This window comes from Mchenga conophoros, linkage group LG11 (genome assembly GCF_057382185.1).
Source record: "Mchenga conophoros isolate Kocher_MC1m ecotype Shallow Benthic linkage group LG11, M_conophoros_male_GT1.1, whole genome shotgun sequence".
In the NCBI taxonomy this organism is placed as follows: Eukaryota; Metazoa; Chordata; class Actinopteri; order Cichliformes; family Cichlidae; genus Mchenga; species Mchenga conophoros.
This window is the reverse complement of record NC_140536.1, coordinates 28,774,440-28,793,148: the sequence shown is the minus strand read 5'-3', so window position 1 is coordinate 28,793,148 and position 18,709 is coordinate 28,774,440. Positions and strand designations below refer to the sequence as shown.

At 42.5% G+C, this 18,709-nt stretch overlaps 1 protein-coding gene across 2 annotated transcripts in view; it reads right to left on the bottom strand.

The window, feature by feature from the left end:
• Window positions 1-135: 135 nt before the first annotated feature.
• The window catches only part of znf804b (zinc finger protein 804B), a 34,465-nt gene continuing 15,891 nt past the window's right edge, over window positions 136-18,709 (bottom strand). For both annotated transcript variants that reach the window (XM_085292247.1, XM_085292246.1), the window contains exons 3-5: window positions 10,755-10,892; window positions 5,939-6,069; window positions 136-5,079 (exon numbers count right to left, since the gene is read on the bottom strand). In XM_085292247.1, the coding sequence (XP_085148373.1) occupies window positions 1,098-5,079; window positions 5,939-6,069; window positions 10,755-10,892 (4,251 nt within the window). In that variant the 3' untranslated portion in view covers window positions 136-1,097. The remainder of the gene's footprint in view (window positions 5,080-5,938; window positions 6,070-10,754; window positions 10,893-18,709) is intronic.

The following is an 18,709-nucleotide window of genomic DNA, read 5'->3' as shown; positions in this document are numbered from 1 at the left end:
CATCCATGTGCACTCTTTGACAAAGGCTTGCATGAAAGATGTAACCACTGCAGAAAAACCATGCAGTATTAATTCTTAATTTGGACTTTATCAACAAGAATGAGACCGGGGAGGAAAAAAAAGCATGAAAGCCCATTTATTTTCACTCACGCTTTATTGTAACTAATCAGATTCATTCATTTCTGTCTTACAAACTGATTTGTTAAATGCTTCATGGAGGAAAAAAAAACAGTTTTTAATGTCACACATGGAAGGTTGTGTAAAAGGTCTATCACTGAAGCCATGGAGTGTGGGGTAAGCATTGTACTACTGGTCAAGGTTAAATTCACATTTTATTTTGGTGTTTCTCATCATTCTAATATTATCATATACTGTCAGAATATTTACACTATAGAGAGAAAGCAGGTCTTTACACGTGTCAGATATGGAAATTAGATGTTGTTCTTCCTGCTGTGAATGAGTGTGTGTCATCAGAATTACCTTACACCCGCACATACAGTCCACAAGAAGGTTAAAATGTCTTTGCCATATTCACCGGCCACTGGAGCATTATTTATGTTAGCTGAAAGTCACTCTCTAACTCAGATAACCTGTATGAAATGGAGATAAGGGGAGAGTATTATCACTGTCTCTGTCCCTGGCATGAAGGATACTTCAAAAGGCAGCTGGTCTGTCTGTGGTTCAGAAGGAAAGAGAGAAGATGACACAAGCTTAGCTTGTCTTTGAATAGCAGGTGCACCTTTCTCTTTATTTTGCTTGTGAATGAGGAATGATGGAAAAAGCAAGGGATCAAAGTCTGTTCTTTCACTGTCTGTTTAAACACAGCAAAGGCTAAATGGAGAAACAAATTCTCATTTGAAAACAGTCAATAGTTTGGCTGTTTGTGTGTATGCATGCGAACGAGCATGTGTGTCTCGGTGTGTATCTGTGTCTGAAGGCATATGTGCAATAAGAGTTGGAGTTGATACTACTAAAAGCACTGATACATCCCGATTTCAAATAGCAGGCCTTTCTTCAAACCATACATTCCTCTTTTCTCTCTCCCACAAGCCAGTGCTGCCAAGAAAGATTAATAAACACGGCACCCACTCTCAAAATCATAACGCCTTCTGTTGAAACTTCACTTGCCACGATCTGTCCATGATAGGCTGTGGATTCAAAGGTTGCAGAGCTACTGGGGAGAGTGGAGAGATTGGGGTTGCGTGGAAAGTGGGCGACTGGGGAAGGAGAAGGGTGGGAGGATGTGATAGCAGGATGGAGGGAAACAGGGAGGAGATGGAGAAAGGGGCGAAGTGAACATGATGAGGGAGGGAAGGGTGGCGAGGGGTGAGGGGGTGAGGAAGTGGAACTGGCTGTGGGTGGATGGCAGGAGAGGGGGGTGAGCTGGAAGTCGAGGAAGAGTGAGGGGGCATGGATAGGCCTGTGTGCTGTAAAATGATGTGATGGAGATTCGAGAGAGGGGAAGATGGTGCGAGTGGGGTGAGGTTTGGGACACCCAGAGCTATGGGCTGACTAAAGTTCTCTTGTGGGTTGACGTGTGGAAGTGGGAGACTGACCTGGAGGGTGTGGTGTACTTGCTTATGCATCGTGTCTGTGTGAATTAACTGGGCTTGAGGCTGCGGAGATGAGTATTGCTCCTCTGAATTCCCACAGTTCTCTGTCTGCAGGTTGTGTGTGTAGTTTGCCTGCGTGTTTTTGTCTGTGTTTTCTTGTATGTTTTCCAGGACTTTCTGCATGTGCTCTCTTGCCTGCTCTTGCAGGAGACGATATTTGTCCATCTCTTCAGCGGTAAAGCTGATCGGCGCTGTCTCTCCACCTGTCTGTTCATCGTCAGTTCTAATCTGTGATGGGCAGGCATTTGGCATGCTGCTGGGATTTGACCCAACTGGAGAGCATTTCTGACTGTTAGTGGTTGCTCCAGGATCTGTGCCACAACTCTTAGCTTCCTCTTCCTCTTCTCTCTCCTTCTCCTGACTCTTCTCAAGCAGCCCCTTTTTCTTCTGAGCCTTTCGCTGAATTGCAGGTAGTTTTCCTATAAGGGGCAGAAGCAACCTAGATGGTTTTTGTAGCAGTAACTTACTGGGGGATAAAGCTGAAAGGGTTGCGCCTGGGCCCCTCATGTTGACAGAGGCAGAGGGCCCTTGGCTAGACTGTGAATCCTTTAGCTGTGAAAGACTTCGGTCACAATTATGTGTGTTGACACTTGGAACTGTCGGTGAAAAAGTGGATCTGTTGGGAGATGAATGTGTGAACGGGCTCGAGGAGAGGGCAGATGAAATAGACGTGAGGCTGCTCTGCTTTTTTGCCTGCTGACTGGCCTCTGCAGCCCCCGAGGACGTCTTGCAGGAGCTAACTGTCAACCCATCCATAGTGACTCCTGAGCAGGTGCTACTCCTGCTCCACTCCCAGCTCAGCTCAGACATGTTGGTGCTGCTACAAGGGCTGCAAGAGCGTGGGCTGTGGCATCTGCTGTCCTGTGTGTTGATCACACTCTGGCAGCTGTACGTCTGTCTGCTTGTCCACCACTCAGGGCTCGAGAAGTGTGTTGAACTTGAGCGTCTGGTGCCTGCACATATCCTTGCACCGCCCGGGCTGTCTCTGCTGTCAGCTCCTGTCCTGGAGCCTGATGTGGACCTGTGTGTCCCCCTGTCTTCCCAGCTGTCACTGCTGCCCCATGTCCATCTATCCCAGTCGACATCTTCAGTGCTAAGATGTCTGCGCCTTTTGCCCCAGCGCTTAGGACTGGGGCTAAACCTTGCAGCCTTATCCCACTCCACTGCTCTGCTCCTCGAGCTCCACCCAGTCCTTGACCTCACCTCCTCACTACCTCCAGGACAGGCCCCTCTCATCCACTCCCACTCTTCTGTACCTGAAGTCAGGCCTCTGTCTCGGCCACCTGAATGCCCTTGTGCTTCCCTCCCCCTCTCCTCCCAGAATTCACGATGCCTCAAACTCTTCCTCTTACTATGAATGAATTTCCTGTCCCCGTGGAGGAGTTTTCGCTTTTTCATCGAGCTGTTACAGCAGCTGTTGTCAGGGTAACAGCAGTCAATGAAACTCCTGGGGTTGCTATGGTGACCCCTTTCCCAAAACAGCTTTGAGTTACATCCTGGTGAGAAGGAATGTAAGGAGAAGTGAGACCGCCAGGGAAAAGTCGCCGCGTCTCCGTCTCGCTTTCCCTCCTTCTCGGTGTCTCGGTCTGCTGTGTGTCTGCTGAGATGGGAGTAGACGCTGGAGTGTTCTGCCTGCTCTCTGTCTGGCTGTGACTGGCATTCAGTGCTGTGGCTCCTATGAGGCCTCCTCTTCCTGACAGAGACAGATACTGGCTCAGCCTCACATCTCCCCAGGAGACAGCTGCTCCCTGCTCCCCCCACCTTCCTCATCCTCGTCTCTCTTTGCCTCCTTTTCTTTCCCCATCTCCCTCCAGTTTCTCCTCTCCTCTCTCTTCCAGTGGAGACTGTAGAGATAACACTCCTCACTTTGCACCTTGCTGATTGGCGCTTGTCTGAAGTTTTTTCCTTCTCAGCCATCTTTCTCTTCCCCAGCTTGTGTTTCTTTGTGCTGGCTTTCCTCTTTTTGTGTGATACTTCAGAGACACCCACATACGGCTGTGGAGCACTGGCACACTTGCACATTGTCTCACTCCCACACTCACACCTGGATGGACTGATGCACATCTCCTGTGTGCCAGGCTGGGTGACAGACTCTAATTTACAGCTCAGGGCTGTGATGGTTTTCTCCCTGATCCCTCTCGCACCCTCTAATCTGCCTCCCAGAGGATTCTGGAAGTTTGTGTCAGAGCTGTCACTATGAGTGGGGTCAAATGGATGGGGAGCTGCCCGCATGCAGTTCTCCATACTTAGCATGCATCGTTCTTTTTCTGGTCTTCTTTCTGATGATAAAAGGTTTTTGTTCTTTAGGAACAGGTGTGCTTCTGTCTCCACATCGATATGTTGCTCTGCTTTGAAAATTTCCGCAGCTTTTTTCTCCCTGTGTGCTCTCAACTCTTGTCTTATCTGTCTTTGTAAACACGATTGAGTGTCTGGTTTAAGAATAGCTGGTACGCGTAGTTTTGATTCATCTGAAAGGGAACACAACTGATTTTGTTGTGAGTCCTTCAGATCCTCTGCGACTTTTTCTGGCCGTTGAAGGTTCAAGCAGAGCGGGTTGCAGCTGTAGGAGATGTGTGGTTGAGACTTGGTGAACTTAAGCAAACTGACAGGCCATCTCAGACGGGTAGAGCCATCCTTCCCGAGCACACACACATCCTGACTCGCCTCCCGCTCGCTCTCCGTTTCTTGCTTTTCCTCTGACTTGCCTTCTGTGTGTTTGGTATCCGTGTGTGCTACTGCTGATCCTATGCCCCATACGGTCACCTGAGACGCTGAGAACAGCGAATCATGACTCTGATTATCAGGTGCTGATGTGGAAATAGGAAAGTGTTCTTTTACTAAGTCTCTTTTTTCAATCTGTTCCTCCTCCTTTATGGCCTCTCTTGGGAACGGGTGCATGTCGCTTGGTAAGACACTGTCAGTGCCAGACTTATCCTTTTTTTCACTTGCGCTGTGTTTCCTCTCATCTGCTACCTCAATTTCCCTGTCAATATCTTCAATTATTCCCCTTATCCTTTCTTTCATTTGTTCCCTCTTCTCTCTCTCCTCCTCCTCCAGGTCTGAAAAAACAGAGGCAGAAGGCTCCAGCCTAGGCCCCCTGCGTGAGAAACAGAAGGATACTCCAAGTCTGCCTCCCACTCTCCCCTGTGAAGAGAGAGGCAGCTGAGGATACAGGCTGTGGCAAGACTGGGGGCTCACTGCAGGAGTGTTTGTATCGGCTGTCTCAGTCACTAGTGGGGATTCTGCTAGAGCAGTGGCCGGTGGTACTTGGGAAACAGAGTTGCACAGATTTTCTGACGGGTAGCTGACAGTAGTTGTCCTGGGCTGTGTAGAAGTGGATCGCTGGGGCTGGCACAAGGGTTCAGGTCTGTCCTTAGGGCTGCGGTCTCTTTGTGTCACATCTTTATCACGCTTCTGACTCACAGCTCTGACTGTGCGTCTTAGGCCATAGGTCCTTCTTTGGACTCTGCAACGAGATGTGATAGGACAAGCATATGTGACTTTAGCTGATAATACTTGTCTAAGTTTTCCTGGCATCACTCTAGATTTACACAAAGCCACTTACTGTGGCATCGTTTTTGGGTGAGGTTATGCAACAATGCAAACTTTTCTACCACAGCTCAAAGCTGCTGTTACGACACTTACTCTTAAATTTAATGCAGTCATGAAAACATTAATTGTTTGAATAATATGGAAATCGATAGAGTTTTAGACTAATAGATGGCAGAGTATATAAAAAGGAAAGGGACCTAAATTTTTAGTATAGACTCTATCTTTATAACCTAACAAGGAAAAAGAAAGAAAGCAAGAAGAGAAGGAAAGGAAAGGTGCGTTCTATTGGTAGTCACAGTAATGCTGTTCACATATTGCTACCTGATTATAGGAAACACATTTAATTGCACAGGGAATAGTTGCAATCAAGTTGATTATTGCATGATGTATTGTCTTATTGTATTAGTTGTTTTGATTGCTTTAGGTGAGCAAGGCGGGAAGCAAGTTTCCTCTCACAATTCACTTTGCTCATTTTATTTACTCATGGTTATTCTGCTGCTAATTTTTCACTAAAACCTCATGTCCTCCACCTACAAATGAATCAGATGCTCCGAGTGTCAGCAAGAGTGTGTCTTCATGATATATTTACTTCACCTGTGGACCTGTGGCCTAGCTAAGCCAGCTGAGCGCTCTCACATCTGTGGACGCATCCATCAAGCCTACGAATTGTTGACTGGATGTGACGCACTCTGACCCCCTCCCCCAGGACTCTTGCCCCTGGTCTCATTACACACATGCTGCCACATGCACGAATACACACTCCTCCCACTCACCGCTGAGTTTCCTGTTGCAGCTGTGCGAGCTGGTGCAGACGCCGAAGAGCCTTCTCCTGCTTGCGCTGGTCCTTCCATGATTTTGAGGCTACGTTACGAGCAAACTCTCTGTGCTTGAGCTCCTTCAGCCTCTGCAGGAAATGGCAATAAAGAGATAAAGAGGGATGGAGAGAGGGACAGAATCCATATGTGGACGGAGAGGGGAGATGCAAGGGTGGGAGAAAGAGGAGAAGTAAGAAAGAGTTAGTTTTAGGAAGCTCTCTGCAGGCAGCTGTCTTTCAGATCATACACATCAGTCAGCAGTGTTTGCAGATGTTCTCCTCCAAACCTCATGTCCAATTAACTCCATTCAGTCTTCAAGAAAGGACCCTTCCTTCAACACACAGCTTGAAACCAAACACCAAAACTAGTGAATAGTAGATTACATGTGTGGTTGAGATGAGCGGAATAGGCAGTTTCATGATGCTGCTGCTCTTTCTGAACCATTAGAGCAACATTTTTCATTTTGGTTAGCGCCCTTCAGTCCTACTGTGTGCCATAGATTCAGTTTATTAGTTATCACAGCTCAAATAGAGGTACTTTTGAATCTATGAAACAGGGAAGAAGACATTTTGTTTGATGATGTTAGAATGACACACTACCAAACACAAAGGCACAAGATTAAATGCTGTAAAGGCCTGACATTTTCTTCTAGACTGCTTTTTGTGTTGTGTGTGTCTGTGGGCACTTTGTAAGCAAACTGGTTGGTCTTTACCTCCATTATATTACAGGATAATTATTAATTAGTTCAGCTTTACACATGTGTGTATTTATATGAACTTATATGTCTATAGCCATAGGTGCACCAGTTCTCTTGGGGAAACAATGATTCATGCGCCTCTCTCCAGTTTCCATTTTCTGACACACTTTAATCCCTTCTTTATCCATGCTTGGCAGGTATATGTGCACGGATGCTGGTGTCTTTCTTTTTGTCTGTGCATGTCTGAAGGGTAAGGAGGGACTCGGGAGTTTGGGGATAGCTGCAGTATTGTGCACCACCATCCATCCTATTTCCCCTTTTTATTGAATCACATATTCTCATAATCTCAGCTGCTCCATAGCTTACGCATCCAAGATTTGTTGTTTACAATATATACTCTTATCCTGTAGTGCAAGTTGCGACAGGATTACACCGCACTCATTTTTAGATTATGTTATACCATTATCTTATCCATCCACGCAATATGTGTCACACTCAAACACACACATGCACACACGCACGCATGCATCAGATTAGGCTCTTACGCATCAGATTTATTTATACAGTCACTCTCTTTCACACCCAGATGCTGTGCAGGAGCGGACAGTTTTCAGGTTAATCCCAGCTGAGTCTTGCACAAGCTGGTGTCTTTTTACATTATCACTCAATGCTTAGCATCCATGTCAGCTCACTGAAGACAGCATTAGGTATATACCATAGAATCAACACTCATGCGGTTCGTATTCCTTAAAGACACTATCTAAGTTCTTGTGGAATGTCTGCAGATGTGAGCAATCATATGCTAGTGTACATCAAAAAGCCCTGAGTCGTTGTGATGCCAATGGTATTCTATGGGAAATATTAATCTTGTTCAAGCACGGAGGCATTCATAATGAACAACTGTGAATGGAGCCAGCAGGCCTAAGGATGAAAAATTTGTTGCACTGCATTGTGCTATAAAAAAAGAGTTGTTGTACTGTAAATGTCAGTGGCAATGCCTGAGAGAGAGAGCAGTCTGTAATAGATGAAATATATGAGGATAAATACTTCCTGCTTCCTGCCGCATTTGCACTCTTCCAGGTTATTGTTCTCTCTTAAACCATGTCCTACTGCAGGCAGACCTGAAACTATATTTAGAGACAAATCAAATATTGCACACAGTACCATTTTGGCTCAATACACAGGACAGACATACTTCAACTTTAAAAGTGGCTACTTTTGTCTTCAAAGTTGATGTCATGTCCCCAACTGCAGGAAATGATGTTCCTGCTCTCCAACATGCAAGCCTTGCTATGTGCTGTGAAGCTCAATGCGTCTGTCAAAGCTTTGATCAATATTCCTTTAGATGTGTTAAGGAGTGCTCAGGTTGAGTCAGAGTTGATTCATATCCACTAGGGCCCTAGAATGAAGGATGATGTATTCTTAGGTAGCATTTGAGTGGCCATGCTAATGGGCTGATTGCCTTTTATTTAAAAGGGAGTGTAATTCTGTTGTAATGAGCAATTTCTGTAATCAGCAGTAAATGCTGATAAAGCCCTGTATTCAGACATGTTTATCCCTGAATCGATGACAGCGAAAGAAGACAGAGCAAACGCAATCAGCTTCCATTCTCCAAAGCCAATACTCCTGCAGGGAAACTGTCTTCAGCTAGAATTTCATCTGTTGTCTGCTCTGTGGGCAGAGTGTACATGCATTTCTGTACTTGTGTGTGTGCGCGTGTGTGTTCCTACAGCGCCAGTGGCTACTGTCAGCTCAGTGCCTCATGCAGCTCGTTTCATGTGCCTGCCGCTGGCTAAAACAAAGCATTAACATTGGCCTGCAGTTGCCTCAATTTATTTTCAAAGAACAATGACAGAGGAGGAACAGTCTTATTTAATGTTTATTTCATGATACATAGTGTGGGTGTTCAGAAGTGGGAAGCGGCTTGGCTTGTTTGAGAAATTGCCTGCATTTGAAGATGAGTGTGTACACGGGTAAGTGCATGTCTGTATGTTTGCGCGTGCAAGTGTACGCCTTGGCAAGACAACAGATAGCTGTAGGAGAATGAGCTATCAGAAGAACCTACAGCTTGTTAGTCCAGAGTGGAGGTTGTGTATGAAAATGGATGTGAACGCAGAATGCAGAAGAAAACCTGCTGCTGAGGCTTTTTCTAATGGTCCATTGGCCTTATCTTGTCCAAACTGGAATAATGGAATCATACTTAAGCTATGACTAATAGCTCTGTGTTATTTGGTACTGAATATTTTTCTTTTTGGAGGAAGTACAAGCTGAGGAATAAAGTGAATTTTAGATGCATTTTTATGTACCAGTGACATACAAATCAACAGCTCTGAGATTTGGCCTAGAGGTAAAAAAGAACTATTCTATCATGAATTTATGGCTTACAAGCCTGGTGTACATCTGCAATACTGTGTTGTATTTGTTTAAAATAGTCATTTTATTTTTCATGCAGTAATAACTCAGAAGCTATGTTGAAATTTTCCTGGAAATTCCTGGAGACCCTTTTAAGCACTCATACTACACACTGTACTATCACCTTATTTCTAAAATTAGGAGATTTGCTTTGCTTTTAATGCTCTGCTAAATCATTCTCCCTATTTGGTTCACGGAGACATTAGATTCCAAATTACCAAATTAGTGTGCTGTTACTTCTGTTATCGGTGATTTTCTGATATGTGCAACACAATGAAAGCCAGCCAAAGACACAGACCTAGAATCTCAGCTGCATACCAAAACTAAGACACCATCAAGAACACCGAACTTTCCAATATTTGTTATCTTAACCTCACTGTCTGCAAATATTTCTCTAAACTATATCTGAAAAATGTATTTTGAACAGCTTCTGATGTGTTAACTGAAAATAAACAACATGCTGTTTTTGCTTCAAACCTTCATCCAGCAAACCTCTCAGCTTCGAGGGGAAAACTCCGGCTATGCGGGCCGGCCAGTCAGTCAGTGAAAGTTGCCCCATTAGTGATGATGCTGGTGACTTTTTCCGTGTTTAGCCTGTGGTGATGGTGCTGTGTGGATTGCAATCGATTGAGTGTTTTTTGTAAACCGAGTAGAGTTTTTACTAGAAATGTGATCATTTACAAAAGGTGCTATAAGTGAGTATTCATCTGTTGGCATTGCTATTGAGCTACAGTATTTCAAAGAATGCACAGTCTGACTTCTTTGAGATAAAAATCAATAGGTAGATAAATGACCCCCCACCCTTTTTTTTGCTTGAAAATCTAGAAGTTTTGAAACAAGATAAAGTACAAGAAAATTTTGGACTTCGCCCTGGTTTTTGCATGCTGCTTGGATAAAGTTCTTAACATTTGTCAGATCACTGACAACTCTATTGGGTCATAACAATGTCCCTATTTGCCATCACACAATAAGAAAGGCTTTGTGAATAACTTTTTACTTTCCGATAATTCCCATTAATATTACCTTTTTTGATTCATGCCCAGTTTGCAAAGTTATAACGCACATTGTCAGACAAAATGACCCATTTATTAATATCTGTAAACATAAAACTTGTTGTAGCAAAATACTTATTTACTGTGTATGTCTAGTATATACAGCACCACAGTTACTTTATTAACTCTACTATAGCATTTATACTAGAGACTCATTTTTTATTATTATCTTGTTTTTATTATAGCGTCTTTGGATATTTGCTTTAGGTGCTACGACTTCAATTACCCTGTGCTGGATCAATGTGGGCTATTTAATTTTATATCAGCCTGTTCAACTGGAAATCTAAAATATAATTGGAGTGCTGGGTGTGTGCGTATAGGCTGTTTGTGTTTGCTTGTGTGCTTTCTTCAAGTTGAAGTGTGGCACCTCAGTATGTGTGCTTGTAAGAAATGATGCGGTTGTCACACTCCTACTGTTACCTGGTGAGAAACTGTGCCCAATGGGCAGACTGACATGGACATGTAAAGCAGCTTTCCATCAAAACGCATAATACTAACACACCTAAACTCTACAAGAAAATACGGTTAAAAAGAAAAAAGAGAGAGAGAGAGAGAGAACCCGTGTGTTAGTTTTTGTGTCCCTACACAGTGTGTATGTGTGCATCTCGTGTACCTGTTTGTGTGCATGGTCGTAGGAGTTGATGTGGTTGTCAAACTCCTGGTGTCTGAGGTACTGCTTGTCACACAGCTCACAGTAGAAAAGAGCCTTCAGATCCTCCACCGAGCAACCCAAAGCCCTCTCCGTGCATTCCTGGAGAAAGAGATGGAAAGAATGAGTGAACGTGTTGGACGGATTGGGAAAGAGAAATGAGAAAGACTCAAGCTAGAGGCATAAACAGACAGCGATATAAAGGGTTAGAGAGGTAGAGATAGAGAGCAAGAGGAGTCAGGGAGTGGGAAGGGGGGGGATCAAGAATGGAAGATTGTTAGCCATTTAGAGGAAATCTGCATCCCAGAGAAATCAGCAATATTAGCCTCCGCATGTGCTCTGCATAAAACTGTTAAACGGCTTGCCATTAATGCATGATGCCTTTGCTGCCACTGCTGGAGGCTGGACAAAGCCCTGTGCTCATGGCAACTTGAGCCGGGGGACACGTTTAATACAGCCGCTATAATAGAAACTTGTGTATGTGCTAAAATGGCAAATAGTCTGAATCTCTCTGTGAGGAAACTGATGTTTGACAAATGACACCCCCCCCCCCCCCCCCCCCAAAACAAAAAAAACCCCATAGCATCTAAAACGCACAACTTGGACTTTTTGTACAGACAAATACACACAGAGACATGCAGGTAAATAGCACATGGATAGAGATACAGATACACAACCGCTATGCAAATGGCACACGGACCTTAGGGAGTAAATCGCTTGTCTGCATGCTCACATCAGCCAGAGGGCCTTTTTTATGGTCTGAATACATGCACAGTGTTGTGTACAATAGATGTGTTTGCTTCCTTGTGTATGACTGTGTGTGTGTGTGTTGAGGAGTGTGTGCATTCATGCCATGCTCTGCTTCAGAATGTAATTTCCCTGAGGCTAGGGGCTGCCAATAAACACTATTGAATTCTGTTCTACACTGACATGATGGGAATTTAATTTGAGGTTGTCACTTCTTTCTCTCTCTCTCTGCTTCTTTCCTTTCCTTCTGTCCATCTTCTATCTCTCGCTCCCTCTCTTTTGTAGCACTTATTCCGTCCCTCCTTTTTATGCTCCTCCTTCAAATCATTCTTCTTCTCTTTCACTTCACACTCCCCACTCCCTTTCATCCTCTCTATTTGCCTTTTTCTCCCTTTCTGGCATCCTCTTTTTTTCTGTTTGAGTCCCGGGTCAGGCAGTGACAGAGTCTATTGGCCCCAATTTGTTTCCGTAATATGCCTGCACACAGGAACAGAGGTGAGAGGAAAAGAAGGGGAGGATAAGAGTGCAGGCAAGAGGAGAAATAACCCCTGCCTGCATCACAAACACACATACAGACTCTCACAAGCACCTCAGCGTTATTATTGCCAGTAACAATCATCATTAAGCGTTATTTGCTACATCCAGGTACTCTACTCACATACATTAACCTGCAAAATAACTTGCTCTTCCTCTGGCTGTGCAGGAATTTATCCAGTATGTGTGAAGGGTAAGGGAGGCTGAAGGACAGGGTGGTAGGACTCTCCTATACTAAAATCAACACAAAGGTAACTAATATACATTGATCCTGTGACGTTCCAAGAGTGCATGGTATTGATCTGCCTCGCGGGCTTAAGTCACTGCAAGAAAATGATCCAATCACCCGGAGCAGTGCTCATTTGAGCGCTGCCGGTGTGATAAGATTGAGATAATGAATGCTGTGAATTGGTCAACTGTATGGCTTATGCAAGATTACATAGGAACCGTGTAAGTGAATGTCAGTGGATGTGTGTACATGAGAGGTTTTGTATATTTCTGTGCGCTTGCCTTTCCCAAACCCTTTCTTCTCACCTCTCTGACTCTGTCAGGATAATTACTTTTAACAACGAGAAAAATATACATAGAAAGACATGAGAAAAGGTGTGAACGCATCATAGCCGAAACGTGCACTTAAGTGTGCGTGCGTGGGCCAACTCGGAGGCCATTTGTTTATGTCAGAAGCATCTTGGCAAGAGGTTGCCCATTTTTCTTCTGAATGCTGAAATCAAGCGCGCTAGCTTTCATTTGGTTTAAATGTTCACATCTCATACAAGTTTCCACTATAGGCACTCTTATAGAAACACCTCTACATAGTTAGTCCCCTCTTATACACACACTTATGCATGCACAGTCACACATAATGTGTCAACCTGATATACTGGTGCCAAATTAATCTAGACCTCAATTTACCTCACTGGCATGAATCTGTTTGCAGAATAAGCACAACTGATGTATCTGCAGACCTGAATGGACATTGATTGTTTGCATGATTATGCGTGTGAGTGTTTGTGCAGAGCTGTGAGCTTCCATGCTTTTTTTCTTTTTCTTTGCGCTTATCCACAGTTTGTAGGAGAAGTGCCAATTTATCCCTTTTTATAACTGAAATTGTGCCACAAATAGGAGTCGTTTTGGACCATGACCAGAGTTTCAGACACACAGTTTAATGTCTTTGAGCTGCTGTGGAAATGAACAGGTCACGCTTAAAGTGTTTTACAGACGTGGTTTGTCAGCATTTGAGAATATGTGCACTGCAAACTAATGATATACAATATATTCATGAAAAATGCCCCCAAACATGAATATCCTTTTGGGAACGTCTGGGAGTTCTAGAGATTTAAACTGTGGCAGCACCTTTTCTGATTCACTGCCATCATTACAGTTCAGACTGCCCCTTTTTTTCTTTTTGATGACTCCTATGGTATATAAAATCAAAAAATGCTCATTAGCAGTGAACATGCTGCACTGAGGCTTGTGGAGATGATTTTTAAATAACTGTAACTACATTGTTTTTTTTAAATTCTTCATCTCTGAGTTGACCTTCAAGACTGCTGAACAGCACCATAAATCAAAGAACCATATGATAATATGCTTATCAGTGCCATAATGTAACTCTTACATCTTGACATTGAATTGAACTCAGGTGGAACCATGTCAAGGACAAAGAGGAAGCTGGATGAATTTATGAGGTTTTCAAGTAATTAATTAATAAGATTTCCAGCTAAAGACAGCTATAGGATACTTCACTGACTGAGCTGAATTACAGCAGCAAACCATGCAGGCCATAATGAGAAACTTCTTGCAGAATAATTAGGACCCTTTAAAAATACAAAATGGAGTTGGTGGCATATCTCTGAAATATATTATAACTTAAATATGACTCTTTGAAAGCCACTTGAGCTAATTTCAATAGGATAGTCAAATATTTTGAGTCAAAAAACAAATTTATGTGGTGTCTGTGTAAGAGTGTATGAGAGGTTATGTATTCTGAAAAATCAAAGAAAACTCGGGCTGAAAACACTTTACTTGAAGCTTTCATTTTATGCTCGGCGTGGTAAACAGTGGGAGAAATAGTCTGTAGTCGTTTACAATTTGTTGTCTGCGTGACTGACGTGACAGTTTGTTATGATTTAATCAAATGCATTATAATAAAGAATTAAAATCTCATTCCCTGCCTGCTGCCCTCGAGCTAAATTGTTTCTCCCTCCTCACTGGTCACTTTCTTGTAAGTTGTAATTAAATATTGAACAACATTCTTGTAGATTCAACTCAGTGATAGAATGAAGAACGGTTACAGGCTTTTGCGCTGGTATTATATTAAAGCTATACTGTAACATTATTTTGAGAGCCATTCACTTCTTTGATCTAATGTAAAACAAAAGTGGTTGTTTGGGTGAGACATATGCGGAGAGATCATGACCTCCTCCAAGGACATGATGAATTCACTGCCAGGGAAGTTTCCAAGTGGAGCATGGTCGAAGGAAAAACATTCATTTTTGATAAGGATCGAGGGATGAAGCCAGTCACACTGTCTCGTGAATAGGCGTGCCTATTCACAGCTGCTTGGGGACCCGGGCCCAAAGGGGGACCACAGATTTTATCCCTCGCCAATCTGCAATGACATTTTAGTGGGAAAACTCCCTAATGGTGGCCCTGCTTAGGGTGTGTGCTAAGAACACCAGCTGTTTCAGATTGTGAGCATGTGCTGAGCTCTAATAGGCTTTATTGTAAGTTGCTATTTGATGTTATGTTGTACATAGTTATTATTTGTTAATAACCCAGTTGGACATTTGGTCAGGATATTGGCATTTGTTGAAGCTGGCACCTACTTTGTGCCCCACTAGTTAAAACTGTAGACTAAATTTGATAAGAAACACCTTTTTATTTGACTAAAGAAGTGGAATGGCCAAATAAAAAAGCAATATGTTTACACTTACCACATGACACCCTGAGATATACACACAGCCAACACAGAGATGTTGATATAAAAATATTGTAATTGTATTACTGCAAATTTCGGAAGCATTTCATGTACTTTTTCACTTTATTTATTTTCTGCCTCTCCCTTTCTCTGTATATTCGTCAGTGTGCTTAAAAATGAACGGGAATAGATACAAATCCGAGTGGAGAGCACTTGAACAGTATTGGAAAACAAGTGCAAATTTTGCATCTCCTCAAAATTATGAGGCACTTTGGCTCGGACCTACTCGAATGTAACTGATCAGATGTGATAATTGTTAACAGCACTGCAACACGAGCTTTAATCGCAATCCCGGTTCAGTGTGAAATCCAAAAAATAGGGCGAAACAACACTCGTGCATGCATAATAAATCCACGACGAGAGAGCGAGAGCGAGCCTTGTAGCACAGAACTGATAGAAACAGATTCTCTCTGTTCATATATATTAACTTCCACTGAAGAGAACTTCTACTGCAGGGGGTGGAGGAAAAAATATGGTAAAAACTTGATGAGTATGACCAACTTTGAAGAAACTATTGTTATAGAATTTACCGTCGCAGAGCAGCTGCAGACACAGAGCATACAAAATACAGGCCAATTAGCAGTTTTCTCGTTATTGCTAATTTCGCTTCGCTTATGCATGCCATCTGTGATGATGCCTTAATCTTACTATTAGAGAGTATATTTTAATTTTTCAATAATGTGCTGTTGTTCTTTTAATTGACTTATATAAAAGGACTGATCACTATGTTATCAGCTGATGCTCCTGTTTGTTATTCACATGAATGTGTGTATGGCCTATATGAAGCATGATATCCAAAAGTGCTCTCTCTCTTTCTCTTACTGGCTGAAATCTTTTTCTTCTTCTCGTTTGTTCTGGAGGTTTTAGATGTTTCAGCGGTAAAGAGATGAAAAGGAGACGAGGTGAGAAGCATAAACTATGACAAACAGACATGTGACTTTACAGAACTTCTAATTGTTACCTCTGGTTTTGAGAACAATTCAATAAACAATTCCAAAAGTTTTATCAAGCCCAATTAAATCTTTAATTATCTTCCGCTATAATTATCACCCTAACTTAGCAACGGCAATGAACAGAAAAAAAATGAATTGAAATTAAAAATAATTCAGCAAGTTTTTTTTTTTTTTTTTGCCTTGTGCTTCGCTCTGCTCTCTCAAATCATTTACATTAATCTGCCACTCTTTTTTCTCTCTACCTGTGTCTAAAGCGCTCCTGTGACGTGTTTCCGTCAGATGCGTTCACACTCCTGCATTTTTTTCGGTAGCCGGTGACAGTTGTTGACCCGAGGCCTAAATTACTCATTACTGTAATGACCTGTAAAGCTCAGTGGCAGACATTTTTGTGCACAAACATGCATGCCAAGCAGGATAGCTTAGCGTTAATGAGCTGATATTTGCAGCCCCGATGTATCTCCCTTGACTGCCTTTAATATGCCTGCGTGCTCTGTGCTACCCAAACATTTTTCCATTTACTGTGGAAAAATCTACGCCCAGGCTTTACGGTGTTTTTGTCTGTGCGCAACTGTCTGATGTTGTTTGTACGTGTGTTTGTATATCTTTGTTTACTCCAGATCGTTACTGCCAGTTAGAGGTATGGCCAAAACAAGTAGATGGAATAACCACAGCCAAAATCACAGATGTGTTGACCATACATATGGTCATTAGGGCTTTTTCACAGCCAAAAGGACAGATGTTTTAGTACCAGTGAGTTTCATAATCTCTCAAACTACCAGCGACTTCTGTTAAAGAGAAAGTAGAAAGGCTAAAATATTTCACAAAGTGAGACTCCAGCAAATAAAAGCACAATGTGTATTCCAGTAAACTTCTGTCAGGTGTGCCATATTTCATTGTTTGTGTGTGTGTGTAAACTGTAACTATCTAAAGCACAATCCTCTACACCATGACATCATCAGTGAGTACCGTGAAGTATAACAAATTGTTACCGCTCCTTCTGACCTTTTAAGCTGAGCTGCATGCACAAACCAAACTGAATAAGTAAATAATAGCGAGAGATTTTATTTGATTATTTCTCCTGCCCCCTTTGTTGCCATTTCTGAAACAAAGAATAGATTCAATCCTTAATTTCTTTGCATCCATTGTAGCTGACATGGACATTTATGTTTACTCTTAAATCTGATTCTTATTTTTAATTGTTGCTATTTCAGTCCAGTAAATATTTACACACATATAGCATATATACAACACATTTGTATGGTCTCTCTATGGACTTTGAATGAGGAAAAATGGGAAAGGATAAAATTCCAGTTTTAATTACACATTGGATGTAATATTCACAATAACAATGAACCTCTGTTTTGTCTAGACGCACAAAAAATGAGGAAACTGGAGAAGTGGAGGACAAAAGAAAAAGTGAGAGGCCTAAAAAAATATCTAATGCAGATAAACAGTATCTGAAAATCATGTCCTTCAGAAACAAAAAAAAATCCATTAAAGACCTGACACAGGACCTGAGAGATGCATCTGGCCCATCTGACACCGTCAGAAATGATCTCAGTGGACGGTGGATGAACCCATTCTTAAGGAAGGGAAACGAGGAGAAAAGGCTGAGGTATGACAAATTACACATGAAATTTATATAATGCAAAATGACAACAAAGGCGCTTTATATTGTAAGGTAAGTAAGTAGGGTAAGTATTTTACGGCACCCTACAATAATGCAAAGAAAACAGAGAAAACCCCAACAATGATATGTTATTATTTATGAGATGAATATAACAAATAGTTAAATACAGAAAGGTGTATAAACACATAGTGAATGACAAAGGTGACTGAAGAAGAAGCACTCAGTGCATCACTGGAATCCTCCAGCAGCCTAGACCTGTTGCGATGTAACTAGGGATAATTCAGGGTTACCTGATCCAGCCCTAACTGTATACTTTATCAAAAAGGAAAGTTTTAAGCCTAATCTTAAAAGTAGAGACGGTGTCTGTCTCCTGAATCCAAACTAGAAGCTGGTTCCACAGAAGACGCGCCTAAAAACGAAAGCCTCTGCCTCCCATTCTACTTTTAAATACTCTAGGAACCACAAGTAAGCCTGTGGTCTGAGAGCAAAGAGCTCTAATGGGGTGATTGGATAGGGTAGTATAAGGTCAGTAAGATTTTTCAAGACTTGTATAGGAGGAGCAGGATTGTAAATTCTGGATTTAACAGGGAGCCAATGAAGAGAAGCCAATATAGGAGAAATGCAGGGGCAGGGGCAGGGATAGCTCAGTAGGTAAAGTGGTCGCCCCATGATCGGAAGGTCGGCGGTTCGAATCCACTTAACGGCTACCCTGAGGTACCCCTGAGCAAGGTACCGTCCCTACACACTGCTCCCCGGGCGCCTGCTTAGTGGGCTGCCCACTGCTTCACTGAGTGAATGGGTCAAATGCAGAGAAAAACAAGTAATTTCCCCATGGGGATCAATAAAGTATCCATTATTATTATTATTATGCGCTCTCTGTTTCTCGTACCTTTCAGTACTCTTGCTGCATTTTGGATCAATGGGAGGCTTTTTAGGACTTCCTGATAATAATGAATTACAGTAGTCCAGCCTAGAAGTAATAAATGCATGAACTAGTTTTTCAGCATCACTCTGAGACAGGATGTTTCTCATTTTGAATATATTATGCAAATGGCAGAAAGCAGTCCTACATAAT